Source organism: Epinephelus lanceolatus, chromosome 22 (assembly GCF_041903045.1).
Source record: "Epinephelus lanceolatus isolate andai-2023 chromosome 22, ASM4190304v1, whole genome shotgun sequence".
NCBI lineage: Eukaryota > Metazoa > Chordata > Actinopteri > Perciformes > Serranidae > Epinephelus > Epinephelus lanceolatus.
The window spans coordinates 36,598,562-36,611,555 of record NC_135755.1 but is presented as its reverse complement, the minus strand read 5'-3'; the positions used below and the strand labels follow the sequence as shown (position 1 = coordinate 36,611,555).

Sequence of the window (12,994 nt, the reverse complement as noted above, 5' to 3'; positions counted from 1 at the left end):
AATAAAGACACAAATATAGCTCCATAGTCTGGAGCTCTAATTTGCTGCTGATGTGTGTGCCATTTAGAGTAGAGCCTTAACGTTGCTTCTGATGATGTTTGTGTGCCATTGGATGTTACTTACACTCGACATGTCGTGATAAAACAAGGGACTATGGTATTACTGTGAAACAGTGCATGCTGTTATCAACTGTTGCATGTAATTCTTTGACTTAACATTTGTCATCATTGTGTACGGTTTTGTATATAACTTCCTAAGCTGGATATTTATGTGATTGTTATGATGTAAGATCTGGACATAAAAATGAGTTTGTTTTATCTTACAAAGCATGTAAAATGTTGTCAGTTTTATAGTTGTGTCCGAGACACTGGGATTATGCATGCTTTTGGAACAGAATAAACACCATGCAATGCCATGATTACCAAAGTTGTTTCAAGCCTTAACAGAATAGCCTGGAGTCCATCTGCCAAGTCTGTGCAGATGTATGGATCTGTGTGGGAATACGTGCATGCTTGTATATTTTGCTTTGTGAAGTGACATGATGGTGATGTGGCTCATAGTGTAGCATACAGTATACGTTCTTGTGCATAGTAACAGTGTTGTGTAGTACCATACAGGAGGAAAGAGTCCAGCTGTTTGCTTAAGTCATCACTTATATAAATGTAATATTCTGCTTTTTTGTGTTTGTGTTCATCCACAAGCAATGTAAGGGTCATTGTACAATGTGTCATCCAACATGGGATCACTTCTTATGTAACAAAGGGTTGGAGAGGGTGAATGTGAATGTTGTAGAATGTGTAGTTTCCACATAAAGGATAATTCAATTTAGTATTACCCATCATTCCCACTGGTAACAGTAAGAACTTCTTAATTGCTGAGATCTGGGAAAATTTACACATCTCTAAAAAGTCAAGATGTTTGGAGAAACATGAGCAGTCAAGCAACCAGACAGTGTGTAAATAAAACCCATTATATTAGCTGAGGGAAGGAAACTTATTTGGAAGGAAAATTAATGCAAAAGTACAATTCTTACCCAAACTATCTGCTCTCTAGCTTAGATGGACTTCCTGTTTAAACATTAATCTATTAGACTTACTATATTGACCAATATAAATATATTGGCTGTATCAATAATATTGTTTGACATAAGTTTATCACAGATATTTTTGTACTGGCATATATGTATGCACCAATGATACTGTGAAAGGATGAATGGTTATTGGCCATGATATTCAACATTTTTACAAATACTGAAATTGTTATGTATGCAGTAGCTGATAAATGAATTGGCAATGCACTTCTTTGACTTTGGGTTGGATGATATGAAAAAAATCAAATATCACAATATTTTTGACAAAATACTTCAATAACGATATTGCGACAATACTGTAGGGTTGACTGTTGGTAATTGCACAAAATATGCATACAATGTCTGTGACAGTCTGTGACACCAGGGGTCAGCACGCCCAGGTCCCCGCCCCTGCCTGTTGCCTGGTACACAATGCACACAATGCTCCATACTACTTTTCGCCACTGTCCTATTTCCAGCCTCGCTGCCCCTGAATTAAATGCCTTTTTCCCCCCACTCGCTCTCTGCTTGTACATACCAGCTCCTGTAGCAGCTCTGTTTCTCTGCTCCTATGGCAGCTCGACTCCTCTTCTAACCATGGATGCATAAAGAGAGCTCTGTCACTGTTGCTCTGTCTCGTGCATGACAAAGACTGGATGACGAGACTCGTTGAGGTCGAGAAATATCCCAAACTAAACGACCCATAGTCCCGACATTATAAAGACAGTTGCCAAAAAGATATTGCCTGGCACATCATAACTCTGGAGATTGGCTCTTCAGGTGAGAAATCAAGTTTAGTTAGGGGCTCTCCACTCATGATTTTAAGCTAATGCAGAGGTGGAAGAGGTACAGATCTTTCTGTAAAAGTAAATCTCAAATACAGCTGCTGGCAAGATATTGTGATTTGGGTAGACATGCAGGAGGAGAGTGTTCTAAATACAGAAACCTGTAACACTTGAAGTGATGGTTCTTCGGGAACCTCGAACCATTCCTTGGTTGAATTTACAAAACAACTATTGTATCATGATATATACCAGTACAGTGATATAAAATTACATATGCAGTTACAGAAGATTTTTTTCATACCACCCACCCAAAGTCACTATATTCTCACAGCATAATATCATCACTGTTGCCACTTACCATCTATCTGGTAACAACGAGACTGTGTCAAAAGTCAAATCCCAAATTTAGATGGTGAAGTAGATAATGGTAAAATGACCTGTTGTGGATGAACACTGAGCATATGGATCTCATTTGAACTCGGGTTGTTTGTCCTCAGCTTGGTTGTGCTTTTACATCAGGCTGCTTTTACTCATGTGTCTCTTATGTTGTTTGACAGGAGTCCAGTGAGAGTGCCAACACTACCATCGAGGACGAGGACGTGAGAGGTAGGGAGGTTCAGACTAACCAATACAAACTAGCCTTCAGTTAACAGGAAAACTCCCAGGCGCGTCTTTAAAACTCTTTCCTCTCAATCTGTTAACAAGTGCTGCCATTTGAAGTTTTTACCTCACAGTTTAAGGTCACCTCTCTTCTCCCTCTGCGGGTGCACTGCATTATATGTTTTTCACTGGTTGTGTCTGTTGCATGATGGTGTTGCATGTTTTGTAATTAATATCTTTCAGTATCAACATGTTTCATTTCTCATGGTCCATATGTCTTTATTTTAATTCAATTCAATTCAATTCAATTCAATTTTATTTATAAAGCCCAAAATCACAAATCACAATTTGCCTCACAGGGCTTTACAGCATACGACATCCCTCTGTCCTTAGGACCTTCACAGCGGATACATGTCATGTCTGGCCCAGTACCATGTACATGAACTATGGCAGAATAAATCTACTAGGGGCCCCCAGGCTGTCACATAAGTTATCTGTCACATCATTCAGACACAAATTTATTTCAATCAACCAACTCCCATGAAATGGATTATTATGTGAGTGGACAATATTTGGTTGGTTCTGAGCTTGTTACTCCAGTGGTGGTGGACCCTACTTGAAAATGTTTTCAAATTACTAAAGACCAACTGACAAATAATTCATATTTTGCCTTTGGGGCCCCTGAGGGTCTGATGCATTCACCCAGTTTGCTTAGAGGGTAATTTAGCATTAACTTAAACTCACTTTTGAATGTAAAACCAATAACCAGATTTCTGGAAGTCTAGACATGCACACTTTGATCTAGGTCAATTACAAGTTTTCTATGAATATTATAACAATATCAATATTACAAAATATATTGGCTAATATTGTTGATATATGTATGCATAGGTTGGTAGGGTGCTTAGCCTGGAAGTATTAATTAAATATTCAATCAATCAATCAATCAGTCAATCAGTTTTATTTATAAAGCCCAATATCACAAATCACAATTTGCCTCAGAGGGGCTTTACAGCATACGACATCCCTCTGTCCTTAGGACAGCTGGAGTTGGATTGTCAACTGCAACGCTGTTGACCGCATCAGTGATTTTTTTCCATACTGCCTTTTTCCAACATCCTTTGATGCCACTTTTCAGGCTGCTAGATAGAAACAGTTTAATTGGACCTGGAATGTCAGCGTTTCCACTTCTAGCTCAGAGAAATTCTCCTCTCATATTACAACTCAATGGACGAGGCCTCTAAACCCATAATATATTGGAGCAGGATATTTAAATGACTGTTGTTTTCAACTGCTATATTTATCAACACCCGATCATTCTTACGCCGTTTTAGCCTGGATAAAAATGTTTCATGCATCACACACGAACACTATCGTTGGATGATTTCTGCGCTAGGATCTGAGCTGGTTTGTATGTTAGATTAATAAATGAGGGCCAGTATGTGTCTTTAGGCATTTTTGGACCAAACAGTTCTGGAGTCTCTATTAATCTCAAGAATTTATCCAGTAATCATGACAAAATTTCACACAAATGTCTAATAGAATAACAAGATGAAATGATGACATTTTATATCCAAAAGGTTGAAGGCCGGCTTCACTGTGGCATCATAATGTTCTGCAAAAAACACTTTTCTGGCCATTATTCAACTCTCAGGAACAGAAGGAGAGACATTTGGTTAGATACTGAATTGGTGACACTAATCTTGGGTGTCTACCTTGAAACTGTACTAACTGTATAAATCTTCTGTGCTGCTGGGTTTAAGATCTATGTGAAGCATCCATGTTTTAGAATATGTAACTTATTTACAGCAGCATTTGAAGCATTGTCAACAGTAATGGCTACATATGAGTCTGGACAGACATGGATGTAAACTCTAACTGCAACTGGACTGGTTCGCAGAGGCATACAACTGCAAGACCAATAGGGCCAATCAATCAATCAATCAATCAATCAATCAATTTTATATATAAAGCCCAATATCACAAATCACAATTTGCCTCAGAGGGGCTTTACAGCATAAAACATCCCTCTGTCCTTAGGACCCTCGCAGTGGATAAGGAAAAACTCCCCCCAAAAAACCCTTTAACGTGGAATGCCGCATTGGCTGTGTGTAACTTATAATGTCTTGACCAGTCACCATACACTTATGTTAATCAGGGTTCCTGCTCTTGGAGAGTACCTGAAATAGAAACCATAAAGTCCCTCAAAATGGCATTTAAAACACACTAATTTGTAGTTCCTTTGGTGCGAACACAACAAAAAGTATGTTCTTAGAGCTGTGAAAAAGTTCCTCTGGTCCAAAAACACCTTATATGTAGGCTCAAATAATCAGGCAAATATTGGTGGAGCTGTATATGACATTCAGAGCATATGTATGATTCAGAGACTGAGCCAGGGTTGTCTGCATACAGCTCTTAACATAGAGATGGGTGACCAAGTGGCTAGCTGCTAACACTGCGAACAGTTTTAACAATGGCAACAGTGCTGACAGAGCTAATGGTGTTAACCATGGGTGGGGGAACTGGAGGGTGGGCGCTTTGCATCTGACGAAAACAGCTGTCCTTTCACATCGGCATTATACGCCATTGGTCAGCCTTATTGTGTAATGCTGCCCAGCGACGTCAGGGAGACACGTCCTGACAACAGTGTAAGGGGGTGAAAAGTCTGAGTAGGGTGGATGGGAGAAGAGGTAGATGGATCAACAACCACTATCATCTGGGAAGCTGGTGTTTGCTTTCTGTAGGATTGTAAAGCCAAATCCTGTTCTTTTTTCCTAAACCCAGCCATGTGCTTTTGTTGCCTGAACCCAACCACATGGGTTTGTTGCCTGAACCCAACCACATGCATTTGTTGCCGAAATTCAACCACGTGCGTTTGTTGCATAAAACCCAGCTATGCCCATGTGTTGCCTAAATGGAACCACAAGCATTTGTTGTTGAAGGAAAAAAGCATCAATTCATGATGTTGTACTAACAGAGCGCATTTATTTTGAAAGAGACTGTTTGCAGACTGTACATTTCCTGTGAAAACGTGTATTTTGAAATCAGACAATACATGGAACAGGCTGAGGTTGACATGGCGTCCCCGGACATTAACAACCAACCTTATGTTGTTTGCTGCTATATAAGTGTTTTGAATGTCATATGCAGCTCTTTTGAGGTTAGCGCTGAAAACGTAACAATCCCCAAAGTGCACAAGTCTGAGTTACACTCATCTCTGTTGAAGCCATGCACCATTTGAAGGCTGTACAGCCAAACCGGGACTCCAAAAAGACTTGCAGTAGAGATCAGGCTTTCAGTAGTTGGCTATAATACCAACTAACCATTGGAAAAATATGAGCAGACAATCACCTGATACCTGGCAGTTTATAGATTGTAGTATGACAGAGAGCAAGGGGAAGGAGCTTTGTGCTTGAGTTCAGTGAAATGGATATTTGAGATATTTGTTCTAGCTATCCAAAGAGTAAAATTGATTTGTGATTGTGAGTCTTTCGGTTTGTGTTTTAGGAGTGTTCACTACAGTAGTTACCTTTCACTACTTTCAATCTGTCAAACAAATGAGATATGAATCTTTTCACATTTAGTTAAAAAGGTTTATTCTATTGTCATCTAAGCATTAACTAATTTCCTAAGGCCCCCCACATTCGAATCTTACCTTGTAGTGTGTGTAATTGTGTGTATATGTCTTGGCATATGTGCGTCATTGTCATTGATGGATGATTGGGATTGTAACTTTATTCAGCTAAGCTCTGAAATTGCTTTACACCACTGTCCTTATGATAGTGTTCAGGAGCACGTCTTCAGTTTATATCCAAGGAGGACTTTTTTCCTCATCACATCTCTCTGATATTATTCTTTTATATCATACTATAATATAGCTATTTCTTTGTCTGGCATTTGTGGCCCCAATCAGAGACTCAGTCTACAAAGATGCTTAGAAATTTTTATGAAATGAGTGGTAGGTTATAATCTTGGTATCTTTTGTGATTTCAGCAGTGAGTCCCTTGTGGAGAAGCTGTCTGTGGCAGGGAGTGGCAAGAATAAAGTGCAAGATTTGCAATGAGGGCAACTATCAATTCAATCAATCAATTTTATTTATAAGCCCAATATCACAAACCACAATTTGCCTCACAGGGCTTTACAGCATACGACATCCCTCTGTCCTTTGGACCCTCGCAGCGGATAAGGAAAAACTCCCGAAAGAAACCCTTTAATGGGGAGGGAGGGAGGGGGAGAGGGAGAGGGAGAGAGAGAGGGAGAGAGAGAGAGAGAGAGAGAGAGAGAAAGAGAGAGAGAGAGAGAGAGATGCAGGACAGATGGTAATGACAGTAGGTTAAACAACATTAATGAAAATAATATTATAATTATAATTATGGCTATTGTGGTACAATAAGTGGAAAGTATATATTAATATATATATATATATATATATATATATATACAGTACAGGCCAAAAGTTTGGACACACCTTCTCATTCAATGCGTTTTCTTTATTTTCATGACTATTTACATTGTAGATTCTCACTGAAGGCATCAAAACTATGAATGAACACATGTGGAGTTATGTACTTAACAAAAAAAGGTGAAATAACTGAAAACATGTTTTATATTCTAGTTTCTTCAAAATAGCCACCCTTTGCTCTGATTACTGCTTTGCACACTCTTGGCATTCTCTCCATGAGCTTCAAGAGGTAGTCACCTGAAATGGTTTTCCAACAGTCTTGAAGGAGTTCCCAGAGGTGTTTAGCACTTGTTGGCCCCTTTGCCTTCACTCTGCGGTCCAGCTCACCCCAAACCATCTCGATTGGGTTCAGGTCCGGTGACTGTGGAGGCCAGGTCATCTGCCGCAGCACTCCATCACTCTCCTTCTTGGTCAAATAGCCCTTACACAGCCTGGAGGTGTGTTTGGGGTCATTGTCCTGTTGAAAAATAAATGATCGTCCAACTAAACGCAAACCGGATGGGATGGCATGTCGCTGCAGGATGCTGTGGTAGCCATGCTGGTTCAGTGTGCCTTCAATTTTGAATAAATCCCCAACAGTGTCACCAGCAAAACACCCCCACACCATCACACCTCCTCCTCCATGCTTCACAGTGGGAACCAGGCATGTGGAATCCATCCGTTCACCTTTTCTGCGTCTCACAAAGACACGGCGGTTGGAACCAAAGATCTCAAATTTGGACTCATCAGACCAAAGCACAGATTTCCACTGGTCTAATGTCCATTCCTTGTGTTTCTTGGCCCAAACAAATCTCTTCTGCTTGTTGCCTCTCCTTAGCAGTGGTTTCCTAGCAGCTATTTGACCATGAAGGCCTGATTGGCGCAGTCTCCTCTTAACAGTTGTTCTAGAGATGGGTCTGCTGCTAGAACTCTGTGTGGCATTCATCTGGTCTCTGATCTGAGCTGCTGTTAACTTGCCATTTCTGAGGCTGGTGACTCGGATGAACTTATCCTCAGAAGCAGAGGTGACTCTTGGTCGTCCTTTCCTGGGTTGGTCCTCATGTGTGCCAGTTTCGTTGTAGCGCTTGATGGTTTTTGCGACTCCACTTGGGGACACATTTAAAGTTTTTGCAATTTTCCAGACTGACTGACCTTCATTTCTTAAAGTAATGATGGCCACTCGTTTTTCTTTAGTTAGCTGATTGGTTCTTGCCATAATATGAATTTTAACAGTTGTCCAATAGGGCTGTCGGCTGTGTATTAACCTGACTTCTGCACAACACAACTGATGGTCCCAACCCCATTGATAAAGCAAGAAATTCCACTAATTAACCCTGATAAGGCACACCTGTGAAGTGGAAACCATTTCAGGTGACTACCTCTTGAAGCTCATGGAGAGAATGCCAAGAGTGTGCAAAGCAGTAATCAGAGCAAAGGGTGGCTATTTTGAAGAAACTAGAATATAAAACATGTTTTCAGTTATTTCACCTTTTTTTGTTAAGTACATAACTCCACATGTGTTCATTCATAGTTTTGATGCCTTCAGTGAGAATCTACAATGTAAATAGTCATGAAAATAAAGAAAACGCATTGAATGAGAAGGTGTGTCCAAACTTTTGGCCTGTACTGTATATATATATATATATATATAAGATAGTATACATATGTGCCAATACACATGTGTATAATAACGGTAGAAGTATGACTAATGATAACAGCAGCAGCAGGATCAGGCAGGACCATGGCAGCAGCACAGCCACACACGTCACACTATCCAGGCAGAGCTGTGATATAAGTTAACCTGCGAGACAGTGGAGCACAAAGGCTCCGGAAAAGAAGCCAAGTTAGTGACATGTAGTATGGCTTTAGTAGAGCTTTATAAGTTAACAGTAGGACTTTAAATTCAATTCTGGATTTTACAGGGAGCCAGTGCAGAGAAGCTAAAACAGGAGAAATATGATCTTGTTTCCTAGTTCCTGTTAGTACACGTGCCGCTGCATTCTGAATTAGATGGAGAGTTTTTAAAGACTTATTCGAGCGGGTCCATGTCATTGGTTCGACAGCCCATTGGTTCGACATCCCATTAGTCCGACTGTCCGCGGTGCTGAACGGCTCACGGCAGGCGTATGGTGCGCCGCGACCGGCTTGAGGCGGAGCAGGCTCACAGCTTATGTGTTTGCCACTTTCTTTTTCATTTTAACCCACACCATGATCTTTTCCTGACCCTAACCAAGTGGTTTTTGTGCCTAAACCTAACCAGACCTTAACCACAGGGCATCATGATGATTTTGGAACGGACTTCGGAACAATGAGTTTAATATGGTCGGAACAATGGGATGTCGAACCAATGGGCTGTCGAACCAATGGGCAGTTCCCATTCGAGCTACCTGATAATAGAGAGTTACAGTAATCCAGCCTAGAGGTAACAAAAGTGTGGACCAATTTTTCTGCATCTTTTCGGGTCAGGATAGGCAATATTACGCAGATGAAAAAATGCAGTCCGTGAGGTTTGTTTTAAATGAGAATTAAAAGACAAATCTTGGTCAAATATTACTCCGAGGTTTCTTACGGTAGTGCTAGAGGCCAGAGCAACGCCATCTAGAGAAACTATGTCAATGATGTTACCTAAAGGAAGCATATATATAGAGTGAATAGGATTGGTCCGAGCACAGAACCCTGTGGAGCTCCAAAACAAACTTTAGTACGTAAGGATGATTCATCGTGAACATGAATAAACTGAAAAAGATCAGATAAATAAGATTTAAATAGCATTACCTTTTTCTTGAATGCAACTCACTTGCACTGATTTGAGTGATGAGTGATGGATGTGCGATAGCTTCCTATTAGTGTCAGATGCCCTCTACACTAAATGAATTTAGTCAAGTGGCCAGTATTTATTCTGTTTAGTGACATGGTTTAAAAGGTATTTCCATTGAGACAGGGTGAGTTAAAGCTTCAGTCATTGAATTTTTTTTTTTTTTTTGGATACTTGGGGCAGATGAACAGCAAGCTAAGACAACATCAGTTGTGTTGTTGGAGTTGTTGTGGATAACATGTTAGAAGTAGTTGTCTATTTTAACATCCACAGAGCATTAGCATTCAACTGGAGTCATTTTTGTGTCCAGTATTAACTGTATTTATGCCTCCACATCAGCAATAGCCATGGCCTAAGGCATCATGTTTTCATGTTGCCCGTCCGTACCATTCTTGTGATGCAATATCTTAAGAATACTCATGCCTCAGATTAGGCACAAATGTCCACTTGAATGCAACAATGAACTAGTTTAATTTTGGTGGTCAGTGGTCAAGGTCACTGCATTCTTGGAACCCATCGGCTGTATTCGGCGTCTGACTTCCGGCGGACGGCGATACAGCCTCTGGGGGTAGACCCCCGATTTTTTGGCATTCCGGTTTGATTTGGGCGGAGGAGGCGAATTTCCGTTTCCGACTTCCGTTTATATATAAGTAAATATGCTGAACCATTGCGATGGATTCAGAGTTTGCAGTGACGCCAATTATGTTCCGCCTCAAGGTCACTGTGACCTTGAGTCTGACTCATTCTCATTAATGTGATAATCTCAAAAAAGTCTGAAGGGGATTTCCTCAAACTTGGCACAAACGTCCACTTGGACTCAACAATGAACTAATTATATTTTGGTCGTCAAAGCTAAAAAGTCAGGTTAACTGTGACCTGGTCCATCTCAATTTCATGGACGGGATATCTTAAGAACATCTTGAGTGAATTCCTTCAAATTTGGCACAAAAGTCCACTTAGACTCAAGGATGAACTGGTTAGAATTTGGTGGTCAAAGGTCACTGTGACCTCATGTTTGTGGCCATAACTCAGTAATTGTGACAAAATTTCACACAAAAGTTTAAGTCTGGCCATTATTCAAAATCATATCTCAGGAACAGAAGGGGAGGCATTTGGTCAGATACTGACTTGGTGACACTAATCTTGGATGTGTGCTGATTGTATAGATCTTATGTGCTGCTGGGTTGAAGATGTGTATGAAGCATCCATGTTTTAGAATATGTAGCTTCTTTGCAGCAACATCTATATTTGAAGAACTGTGTATTTTCTATGGAGGAATACAACCACAAGGTGGGAATTCTAGTTTTGGCTCTGATTGGGTCTCCACCAGGTCCTGAAAAACATATCTGTCTTTTTAGCTTTTAGTTGTTTGACTCTCCATCAGTAAAATCATCTTTTTCTGCTCTTTAATACTGTAGGCAGGAAGTGCACAGTCTAAAAAAAACAACATCTGCTGCTGCTTGAAATGACGTTGATGAGGTTGTGGGATGATAAATTACTATGACGAAGGCCAAAAAGAAATTAAAGATCCATCCACCCATTTTCAACCGCTTATCCAAGACTGGGTCGCGGGGGCAGCAGGCTGAGCAAAGTACTCCAGACGTCCCTCTACCCAGCAATGCTTTCCAGGTCCTGCTGGGGGATCCTGAGGTGTTCTCAGACCAGATGAGATACATAATCCCTTCAGCGTGTTCTGGGTCTGTCTCAGAGCCTCCTACCAGTTGGGCATGCCTGGAACACCTCTAAAGGAGGCGCCCAAGAGGCATCTTAAACAGATGCCTGAGCCACCTCAACTGACCCCTTTCGATGTGAAGGAGCAGCAGCTCTACTCCGAGCTCCCTCCTGACATCCAAGCTTCTTATCTCTATCTCTAAGGCTGAACCTAGCCACTCTACGGAGGAAACTCATTTCGGCCGCTTGTATCAGCGATCTTATTCTTTTGGTCACTACCCAAAGCTCTAGACCATAGGTGAGGGTTGAGACGTAGATGGACCAGCAAATCGAAAGCTTTGCATTCTGACTCAGCTCTTTCTTCACCACGACAGTCCGGCACAGAGCCAGACTGCTGATCCATCTCACACTCCATTCTACCCTCACTCGTGAACAAGACCCCAAAATACTTGAACTCCTTCACTTGGGGCAGTAACTTACTACCAACCCAAAATGAAAGATTATTCTAAGATTTATTTATATGCTGATGAAGACTAAAACAGAGCCAAAGGAAGCCTAAATATTGGACTTTGGGTGGACACGAACACAAGTCCAGAGAAAATGTCAGTGTTGCTTTATGCTGATACATCAGCTATGCTAACTTTGATAAGTTGATATGGTGTGAATATTGTGCTTTCATGTTGTCCCTCTTTTCCCAAGGGGCAAAAAATAATTTATTACCAGTTTAATAGTGGTGGTAGTGAATTTAGCCAAACATTACAGTTTAAAGTTTTGAGTCTTTGAATGCATCTTGTACGTGTAGTTTTGATGTACTTGTGTACACACAGGGATGGAGAGATGAAATTGATATTGACCTTTAATGTGATCCTAACTGACTTGTTTAGTTGTTATCAGTGATGCTTCTGCATTGTCACCTTCTGCCTGAGGACAGAACTGACATCTTCACATCCCTGAACATTTTCACATGCTCTGTCCAAACTATTTTTTTTACAGCTGCTGGAACAAACTGTAATTTCCTGCATGCTTTTCATTTACTCTCCATTTCATGTTTTCCTTTTCTCCATTTCATCTTTTTCTATCATTCCTGCTTCGCCCACTTTGTTCAACATTTCCTTCTATCTATCCATTCCTCTGTCTTCCTCTGTGCCCTCTCTTCACCTCAGCACACTCTCCATCCTCCACTCCCCAAATCTATCACCTTAACCAGTTAGACCACTCCACTTCTCACAGGCCTTCCTCCCTCTCCCTCTCCCCCTCCCACCCCTCCTCCTTTTCATCGTTCTCCTCCTCCTGCTGGTACTCTCCTAGTGTTTGGCCCAGTGGGGAGGAGTGCTGCCAGTACATCCTGTGGACACTGGCGGCTGCCTACCTGCTCCTCTTCATCACATCCTCCTTTCTGGTCTTTTTCTCTGACCATCCCACCACATGCCACTGTGGCCCACATCACACCCCCATGCAGGGGCCTGACCCCCAACACGGGGTGCCCGTGCCCAGCCTTGGCCCCACCGACTCCCAGTGTAAGTCCATATCCCAGTGCTTGGGAAGAAAGTGCAAGCAGCCCCTCCTTTTGACATTATTAAAAGTATTCAGTATTAGAGGTCGACCGATCAGTC

General features: G+C 41.2%; 1 protein-coding gene across 12 annotated transcripts in view; it reads left to right on the top strand.

Moving 5' to 3' along the window:
- Positions 1–12,994, top strand: part of camk2d1 (calcium/calmodulin-dependent protein kinase (CaM kinase) II delta 1) — a 225,957-nt gene that overhangs the window by 196,079 nt on the left and 16,884 nt on the right. For all 12 annotated transcript variants that reach the window (XM_033609759.2, XM_033609763.2, XM_033609755.2 and 9 more), the window contains one exon: positions 2,412–2,460. In XM_033609759.2, the coding sequence (XP_033465650.1) occupies positions 2,412–2,460 (49 nt within the window). The remainder of the gene's footprint in view (positions 1–2,411; positions 2,461–12,994) is intronic.